Below are 10,204 nucleotides of genomic sequence, written 5' to 3' on the forward strand. Positions count from 1 at the left end.
AATTAAGCCTTGTTTTACAGACTTTCTCATGAAATCAGTGTTTACTGCAACTACTGGAATTTCTCTTTAAGAGCAAGAGCGTTCACTTATCCTGTCTGTTTATGTCGCCATCTTTATTTCTTTTGTTATTGATACCTAGATACACACGCGGTAACACGCGTGCAGAGCTGCAACTTAGATTTAAAAAATACTTGCATTTGCCAATTAAAATTGTTTCGGTTGATGAATATCATAAAGTAATTTATATGATATTTATTGATTAAAACAAATATTTTGCGATTCCTGATATCTATCGGCAGATGCAAGCAGAGCTACCAAGTCTCACACATTATGCGTGAGACTCAAGCATTTTGGACTCTTGTTCATCCCCTCAAATCTCTGTCTCACGCAACTATCACACTCACAGCCTATCCCCATATACATTGTACACAATGTCTGTGATCTCACTCAGATTAACAGAAAATCTCACGCATAGCTGGTCCTTTAACTTGGCATCTCCAAGTATTTTTAAAATCCAAGTTGGCAGTAGAGTTGGTTACCTCGTATGTATCTCATTTATATACTTATAGGTAAAGTACGCCATCTTTGTCAAGATGATGATGAAAGTGGATTGAACGAGCAAGAAAATGCTAAGCGCCTAGAATACAGCTAGTAGTACAAGCTGCAGAACTGAAAACAAATCGGCTTATGAATAATATTGCGTGCCCTCTTTAGGCAAATCAAGAGGTATCTACGTGAAGATCAAGAAAAAATTCGTTTTTTATAAAAAAAAAAACAGCAAAGAGAAGTCAACAAATGATCCATATGGTTTGGTAAAACTTGGAAAGAAAGTTGTGAAAACAGAAATTATGCACTTACCATGATTATATGGATGAAGGTCTATCGTGTGGCAGTATCCTGACATCGAGGCACAGACTGGAACCTCAAAGAACTGAAAAGTTCTGTTGCGATACCTCTCTTTATTCTTTCAAATTTCATAACAAAATGGCCTATCGAGACTGGGGTAGAAGGAGAGAACTTTTTGTTTTTTAGAGGTGATATATGAATGTTCTCTTCATTTTCTAAAGACTGCTATGTTAATATAGTGATCATTGAAAAGAATTCAACTAGCAAAATGCATAAAAAAGGAAAATAATGAAAATAAACCCTTAAACAATAGAAGGAATCATGAAAAAAAATGTTGAGTTGGCTTTCAGCCCTATCAAAATAAGTTTTACTATTTAAAAAAGAAAAAGTTTTAGGTTAATTTCCATGAAAAAAGGCATCTGACTGCTAAAAAAGTCGGGTATTTATCTACTAGATCAAGAGAAAATAGGAAAGTATTGGATTTGTTGTTTTTACTATATATATGATTAAAAGTCATTCATGTTTGTATCATGATTTGGTCAAATAATTAATAATAGTTCACATCATTTCATAACTCATAGCTTTGAGGTTTTTCCTTACAGTAACACTGTTTTTCCTTACACATTACACATAATGTTTACTCTTTTCCATCATCAAAATTTTATTAATGCTCAATATGAAATTGTTCTTTCTTCAGAATATCCGGCAGTTGTTTGCCCTGGTGTGCGAGTCTCTGAAGTATGCAACTATCATTGATCAAATCATGGAGAATGTGGCATTTCTACAGAAGGTTCCATGGATGGATCGAAACTTAGCGCTTGTAAGTTCTTTTTCGGGTTGACCGTTGTGTGCCTCTACTCTTATCCTTCAGTCAATTATGTTTGGACTAAATGAAATAGCCATTACTCTGATATAGTTCAATGTGGCGTTGCAGGATGACAATGAATATCAAGACTTAAATTTATCCAAGACAAGGATCCCCTATTGACTAGCCTCAATTTCATTGACCTTACAAATTGATGTGAATAAAAATGTTGCCTCGCCCTTGAACTAGCAAATTTAAATATTTATCTTCATTTGCACATTAAAAAAGGGACATCACATAAAGTTAAATATAAAGAAAAATGAAAAAAAATAACACAACATATGGTAGGAGTGCAAATAGGTGGTGGTCCCACAGTCTGATAAAATCTGTGAGATGTTTGTTAAGGGAAACTGAAACCCAAAGAGAGAAGATTTCATCCTAGACATAATGAGCAAAATGAAAGGATCAATAAAAAAAATAGTCCCATCAAAAGCGGCTACAAAATTAAATAAGAGAGCTACTGATGCCTAAAGAGCCCTGCTAGAGCTTCATGGGGATCCCCAAACTGGCAAACACACCCTGAAACGGCAGATCCTGCGGACAACCCCCATCCGCTCTGCCCACAAATTCACTGGCCCTCCCCTCTTCCTATCATTAAGGCCTGCAATATTAAGTTATTTTGGTATTGATTATTTTCTTTAAAACTTTAAGGAATTCTAACTTTCAAATTGCTCTGAAAAAACCCCAATATGGTTTGTAATTTATAAAAAAAGGAGACATTGTTGAAAAAAATGCCCGCATTTCTAATTTTAACCATGAGTTTATCCCATCTCCCCTAAATTGAAATATCAGGTACTCTTGTATGATTTCCTGTTCGGGAAGAAGCTAGCTGGTGCTTGTTCAGGCAAGTATAGGAAAGCTGTGGTGAAACAGAAGAAAGAACTCAAGGCAGAGTTACAGAAGTTGAAAGAGGAGAAAGGTGCAACCCGCTCATCTGATCTCTTGCCTAGTCAAGTTAAAGATGAAGGTAATAATCCCATGTACGTGGCAATCTGATCATGGTCCTATCCAAGGGAGGGGGGGGTGGGTGTCTTATCAGCTCCACTTGATTTGATTTGACAAAAAAAGGACAGTATGGATGGTAAAATGAGTGGAAGCTGGAGAGAGATTGAGTTGGAATTGAAAGATAATAATAACGGTTGTGTGCTATATGCAAAAGTATCACAGCGCTTACAATTGTCAGAAATAAAATACAAATATAAATGTTAAGTAACAAGATATATATACATTGAATTGCATCAATTATTGGTGTTCTCAACTGATGAGGCCTGGTGGCCTCTTGCTTGCCGCTTCGTTCACCAACAGTCTAAGGGACAAGCCCGGTCAGCACATCATTCACAGAAGCTCTAGTATAGCACTTGAGGCCACCAGGCCCCAGATGGGTTAGCTAAGTCAAACCAAACAGTGATAGCAAAAATCGTCAAAACAAGTACACGTTAAATGAATGAAAATAGAAAGCTAGATATTTGGAAAAAGATACGACTTGATGATATGAGAAGGAGATGAGAAAGGAGGGGAATCTGTTTTGAGATAAGGCAACGTTCTAAAAGGACTGTAAACGAAATGGTATATGATGTCTTGGAGCAGAATTAGTATATGAGTTAAGAAGTCTCAGCAGGGATGATGATGAGTTAATAAGTCTTAGACATTCTGAGAATCAAGATGATTTTCTTGCTTTTAAGACAAATCACTTACCAATTTAATAGATTCATGAAAAAAAAGATCCACACCCACCTTTAAACTCAATCAGTGGGAAGGAGGTTGTTGTTTAAACTCTATGGCCCGTATTCTGAAGTTGGGTTTAACTTAGACCTCGTTCTAACTCTGTGCTAAAGATATTCTGTTTATATTGTATATTTCTTATGTTGACTATTTTTATTCCTTTTGCTTTCAAAATGAAGAAAAATACTTAAGTTATCATTCCCAGACAATTCCGAACAATTTGAGCGTCAAATTTATGAGTTAATAAATTAGATTTGTACGGATAAGGATTTGTGCCCCAATTGGCTCTCCATACTTAAACCATGGTTTAATTTAAACCCTGGCCCAGAATACGGGCCTATAACACTAGATTGCTGCTAAATATGTATAGAGAATAAGATATGCAAAATGCTTAGACTGCCTTATTAAGTTCTTGGTTTTTATCTATTCTTATCTCTGTTCTCAGTTTCGATCCCAAGATATGTACGTGTGAATCTTTTGAAGACCAGCGTGGACAATGTCATTGCAGCTTTCCTCAAGGCAGGTTATACCTGTGTAATGACCAGAGAAGAAGCGAACGAAGAAAGACAAAATGCTACTCCTCAGTATATCAGGTAACATTTCAAAAACAAAGTAATATATCAAATTTCTTATTTGAAGCTTAGGTTCAGTTTTGCCAGTACTAAATCATTGCATGTTGCACTTCTTTCAAAGTATTTGGTCTCCTATTGAGCACAAATCGCCACTTGGATTGAATCTAAGGGAATTCCGCAGTCATCTTGTTAAAAAAATGCCAGTCCCCTCCTAGCCTTTTGTCGAGGCCCTGGCGGCTGCTTCCCGAGTGAAGCGAATTAGACCTGGTGCGAGCCAGGGCCTCTTGACATCTGAGCTGAATTATATATTCAAGAGGAACATCTTCCTAATGAATATACATGAGCAATATTACCGGTCACCTAGTAAACCAATGAAATGTCAAAGCTGTTTCGTCCGGGGTTCGGAATACTATAGCAGTCCACTATTCTGCAGGGGATTCATTTAATTGCAGGACACTAAAGGGGATATAACCAGCAAAATGCTTCAAGTAGTGGTACTAAACTACTACTACTAGTACTGGCCGTAACAGACCCATCACCACCCCGAAACTTCCCGGGAGATACTGGTCAGCCGCTGGTCAGACTCGAGTCAAGGGGAATTAAGGGAATTAAGCAACTCCACTCCATCATTCCCTCACACTGCACCACGGAGATCGATAATTGATGCATAGTGGAATCGCATGACAACTTACATTTTTTCCATATCCTGTGGGTAGATTTACAAAAACATCTCATCCTTTCAGTGCAGATTTAATTTCATTGGCTTGCTAATCCTTTTATCGGTCAATATTCAGCATTTTAGAGGCATATTCAATGCTCTTTGATATTTCGTCGTCACTCTTTGCCAAGAATCCACGGGTCACTATTCAAGATGAGCTCATGAATATTCAATATGACGTCATAGCAGCCCGCACTGTCATTGGATGATTTTTCACTGACCAGATTTTGGTTGGTGAAATGGTAAAGATGCTAAAAAACAAAAATAAGTCGGTGAAATTCGGCTCAGATATCAAGAGGCCCTGTCTCGCGGTGCTCTGCTTCACTATATCCCTTGCTTCGCCTTGTTCGATTGGAAAGCAGCCGCCAGGGCCTCGACAAGAGGCTAGTCCCCTCCTTAAAAGAAGTCCCGCGAGTTATGTAAACCAGACTTTGGCTATAATGAAGAAAGCATTCTTGTAAAAATAGCAGAAAAAATAGTAAAAAATATTGGTGAAGGTTTGAGGAAAAGTTTTGGATTTGTGACGTCATAAACGAGCAGCTGTCCCATGTGTTATGTAATATAAAATGCATAAATTTCAAATTTTGTATGGTTCCTGATGACTTAATTTTGTTTTCTTTTCATGATCGGGTGTGAAACGATTTGTCTATTGATATACAAAAGTTACAGTGAAAACCATTTTCAATTTTCTGAGAAAATGACATTTCATTGTTTTTTTACCATTCGCTATGTAGGAATGCTGCTCGCATATGACGTCACAAATCAAATAATTGAAATTCTAATAACTTTTTAATTATTTGATGAATTTTTTCTCAAACCTTCAGCAATATTTTTCATTAATTTTTCTGCTATTTTTACAATAAACTTTTTGTCAGGGTGAACTTCCCCTTTAACACAGGAGCAAATGTGACAGGAACGTATGTCAAGTCACCATGAACATGATCCCCTTTTACCTACCACCTCTCTGCCCACAGTAACCTATGCGTAGATGTGAGTCAGAGCCTTGGAGAGTATGAGTTTGCCGTTGATCTTCATATTGATGATGTGTTAGTGTTTGCTTCAAGGACCGACTTTCACAATCATCCTCTGTATCTTGATGGAAGCATTATCCTCATGGACAAGGTGAATTTTCTGATATATTTTACTTTAATGTTGTTTTGGGTGATTTCTTGTTCTGCAGGGAGGGGCCTTTTTTCTACATTATTGTTTTTAATTGTTTTCATTATCATCTTCATCACCATCATGACAATCATCATCATCATCCCCATCATCACCATTATCATCATCATCATCATCGATATCATCATCATTATCATCATCACCATCATCATCTTCATCATCATTGTCATCATCATCACCATCATCATCTATATCTTAATCATCATCAGAAGTATTGTCACTGTCATCATCGTAATCATCATTGTCATCATTATTGTCATCATTATCGTCAACATCATCATAATCATTATCATTTTCACCATTAATAAGCATAGGAGAATCATCATCATCATCATCGTTGTCATTATCATCATTATTTCCTTTCCTTATACATGTACTCTTAAAGTTTTTTAATGGGTATATTAACCCTAAATAGACTGGGCTATTTCGACGCCTAAAAAAATGGGGGGGGGGGCTGATTTCTGATCTCAGCTGTCGCTCGTGCGATTGCGATGAAAATTGGCATGCGTGTTAACAATGGCATAATCTACAAAACTATAATTTCAAATTCTGCGGAAATTCTCATTGCTAATTCATGCGCAAAATCAAAAGTTTGCTCTAATTAACTAAATAAAGCCCCTAAAATGGTCTTTGTTTTGTTCACAGACTCTTTTATAGGAATCTGATCAAATTCATTTCAAAAAAATATTCAACATCATCTATGTTTTTTATGTATTTCATTGTCTTATGTATTTCTGTGTTGTTCAACTTTTTTTTCAATGGAAATTGTCGGGGACTTTATTTCGACCATAATCAAGATGAAATTAATTGATTTTAATCAGTAACAATAAAAATAATGATACATTTATGAATTTTGGCTAAAAACACTAGGCGTGATAGCTCAGTCTTTAGAGCGGGGATTCGTATTGCGGTGACCTGGGTTCGATTCCCACTTGGTGCGCTAGTGCCCTTTGGTAAGGCATTAATCCTCAGGACCAGGTCCTTCGGAGAGGACCTTAAGTCCTCTGGTTGCTTGCTTACAAGCATTCATGCTTTCTTAGCAATCAGGTAAAAAATCTTCACCACCACCAATTTGTACACAAATTTACGTTTTTGAGCAATTTGTTGTCTGCATTCACTTACAAAATGTTGCGTTATTTCGGAACCGCGTAACCGGGGGTCACAATTTTCATCTTAAAAGTTTCACGAGACTTGAAAGTAAAAATTCAGAGAGCAACGTCATCAAAACTTTGTGCGGTGGATTTATCGCGAAAAAAATATCGAGGGGGGGCTGAATCCGCCCCCTCAGTCTTTTTAGGGTAAATGCACCATAGTTTTGGCCATTAACCAACAAAAGATTCTTAAAATGTATTTGTCTTAATATATCTCTTGAATACAAATAAACTGACTGAATTATTATGTGTATTCTGTTTCGGTTTGCTAGGCAAGCTGTTTTCCGGCATACATGCTATCTGCAACACCTGGATCAACTGTTATAGATGCTTGTGCAGCTCCTGGTAACAAGACTAGTCATTTGGCCAGCTTACTTGGGAATGAAGGGTAAGTAAGGCATTATATATTTTCCTTTGTTTATGTGACTACAACTTTTAACCACCAACGTGTTGCAAAAATAATTTCTCTTTATAAAGTTTTTTTTGTCTTGTTAGTTTTATTGGTCAGAAAACAATGACAATTTACAAAACATGCATTGCATAATAGTGATGAAAAATTCCTCTTGATTTGCAATGACTTTGTACACAATAACATGAATTCATTTTTCTACACTTCAGACTATTTCACTTGTTTGTGGGTTCATTGGCAATATCAACAAGACGATTAATATGAATTTATCACCTGTCAGCTTAAAGTCAGCCTGGTGGTTTAAATTGCATGTCAGGGGATTGTTTACTGAAATTGTATGTGAACTTGATCCCCCCCTTCCCCCTTTCACAGTCCTATGAACAGCACCTATTGGATTGGATACACATTCTTAATTTTGACAGTAATTTAAAAAAGTCTTCTTTTCATGATCTTCTTAATTCAGGAAAATCTACTCGTACGACTTGGATGCTAAACGAATCGGGGTAATGGACAAACTCCTGGAGAGAGCGGGAGTGTCTATAGCCGAGACTAGACATCAGGATTTCTTGTTGACTGATCCCTGTAGTGAAGAGAACATGGAAGTAGAATACATCATAGTCGATCCCTCGTGTAGCGGGTCTGGTATGGCCACCAGGAAAGACTATTTGGTGGATGAAGACATGAGGGAGGACAAGGCAAGACTGACATCTCTTCAGCAGCTACAGTGTCGCATCCTCAGTCATGCCCTCTCCTTTCCAAGTGTGAAGAGAGTGGTGTACTCCACCTGCTCACTGTTCAGGGAAGAGAACGAGGAAGTGGTGAAGGCTGTCCTGAAGCAGAGTGAAGGATTCAGACTGGTACCTGCGATGGAAGGTATGTGGGATCATCGAGGATTGTCTGTTGGCGAGGAGGGAGAGGACGCTGGCATTGGACACTGCTGTATACGAGCATCACCTCGTACTGACCTGACCAATGGGTTCTTTGTAGCCCTTTTTGAACGGACAGGTAAGAGTGCGATTGTCACTCCGAAGAAACAAACCCCAGAGGAAGCCAGGAATGGACTTGATGGAACATCGTCCAAAATGAAAAAGAAGACTGTTATACGTTCTGAGGAAAGAGGTGATACAAAAGAGGATGTGATGGAGACAGATACACTGTTAGATGACCAGAGTGTGAGAAAGAAGAAGAAAAAGAAGATAAGAGCAGATGAAATGACTGATCTTAAAAGTGTTTCTAATGATAAAGGTGATAATACTGAACATACTGTAAATAAACAAAAGAAGGTTAAAACTAAAGCCGAGGAAGAAGATAAGCTTAGTGTGGACAACTGTGGGAAGAGGAAAAAGAAAAGGAAAGGCAGTGAAAGTAAGTCAAATTCACTTCAGCTGGAAAGTAGTCAAGAAGATGAAGAAACTCAGCCTTCAGCAAAGAAGAAGAAGAAGAAAAGTAAGGAAAATAAGTGAGGAAGTGGCATAATGAAGTGATAGGTACGTGTCTACCATTCTTGTTGAAAATTCCAGTTTCTTTATCCTCTTTGATATGCCATACAGGTATTAATGATAATCTTGTTTCAGTAATGTTGGTGAAAAGAACATTTCCTGAAGGGGGGGGGGGGTCACATGTTATATTTCACCATGCCCTTAGCCATCTTATATGTTATACCATGACTTATTAGGAAACTTTAATTTAGGTTTGTTTTACCGTAGTATCTGCTTCCAAAGAACAGACATTCCAAGTTTTATTTGCAAACATATTTGGGACAACAATTAGGACAAGCAGAACAGTACCGTTACTATTGAGTAAAAGGGAGGTTGGATGGGGAGATAATAATCTGGAGTGCATCTCTTCAAACGACGTGCTGGACATTTTATCCAACAAGTCCTATTTTATCTACCAGTTACTATAGTAACAATGTTTCTCAGCCAATCAAAATCAAGTAATAAACGATGACAAATGTTAATGAAACACTCTTTCAATCTGTTGGTGCTGTGGCTGATTTGTCGGAGGTGCCCAACCACACAAATGAAAGTCCAGGGGACTTTTGTCTGACAAAATGTCAAATCTGACATCTTTCCATGATTTCAATTGGCTGAGAGGCATTGCTCCTATGGAATTTGTCAGATAGATGTCTAACAAGTCCTTTCATGAAATTCTCCGCAGAATTCCTAGTACTGAGCACAGCACTTTATGTCATTGATTAAAGGCATTTAATGTCTACATGATCATTTTTATCACATACATTAAAATGCTATAGGCATGATTAATGTATTTACTTCTTTATGAAAGTCTTGAAATAGAACAGTAAGTCTTATTAGGAAAGCGAAATGATCTTTTGCTACTAATACACTGTCATATTTCTTCTATCAAAGTAAAAGGTATTTTGAAAGATTGTAACAAAATAAGTATTGTAAAAAGTAATAAATTTGATTCTAAATTGAAATTCACGATTGTGTTCATACAACAAAAGAGAGGAGTGGATGACGGGAAAGAGAGAAAGAGAAACACTTCAGATAAATGAAGGGAAAATGATAATGGGTGTGGATGGACTATGAGGAGTTTGAGACAGGTAGAGAAGCATGCACACACGGTGAAAGCGATTGAGAAAGACAGAGTGAGAGAAAGAGGGAGAGAGAGAGATAGAAAGAGAGGGGGGGGGGTATAGTTAATATTTCAATATCACAAAATCAATTCTGCTACCATTTTGTTTTTCAATATTATCGAATTGCCCCAATTGCATAATGC

The 10,204-nt window shown here is 37.3% G+C and overlaps 1 protein-coding gene across 1 annotated transcript in view; it reads left to right on the forward strand.

Moving 5' to 3' along the window:
• Positions 1 to 9,897, forward strand: part of LOC121427382 (28S rRNA (cytosine-C(5))-methyltransferase-like) — an 11,748-nt gene extending 1,851 nt beyond the window's left edge. Inside the window, exons 2-7 of the mRNA XM_041623745.1 lie at positions 1,544 to 1,666; positions 2,504 to 2,678; positions 3,879 to 4,026; positions 5,698 to 5,845; positions 7,326 to 7,441; positions 7,926 to 9,897. Coding sequence (XP_041479679.1) covers positions 1,544 to 1,666; positions 2,504 to 2,678; positions 3,879 to 4,026; positions 5,698 to 5,845; positions 7,326 to 7,441; positions 7,926 to 8,925 — 1,710 coding nt within the window. The 3' untranslated portion in view covers positions 8,926 to 9,897. The remainder of the gene's footprint in view (positions 1 to 1,543; positions 1,667 to 2,503; positions 2,679 to 3,878; positions 4,027 to 5,697; positions 5,846 to 7,325; positions 7,442 to 7,925) is intronic.
• Positions 9,898 to 10,204: the final 307 nt, after the last annotated feature.

Source organism: Lytechinus variegatus, chromosome 14 (assembly GCF_018143015.1).
Source record: "Lytechinus variegatus isolate NC3 chromosome 14, Lvar_3.0, whole genome shotgun sequence".
Taxonomy (NCBI): Eukaryota; Metazoa; Echinodermata; class Echinoidea; order Temnopleuroida; family Toxopneustidae; genus Lytechinus; species Lytechinus variegatus.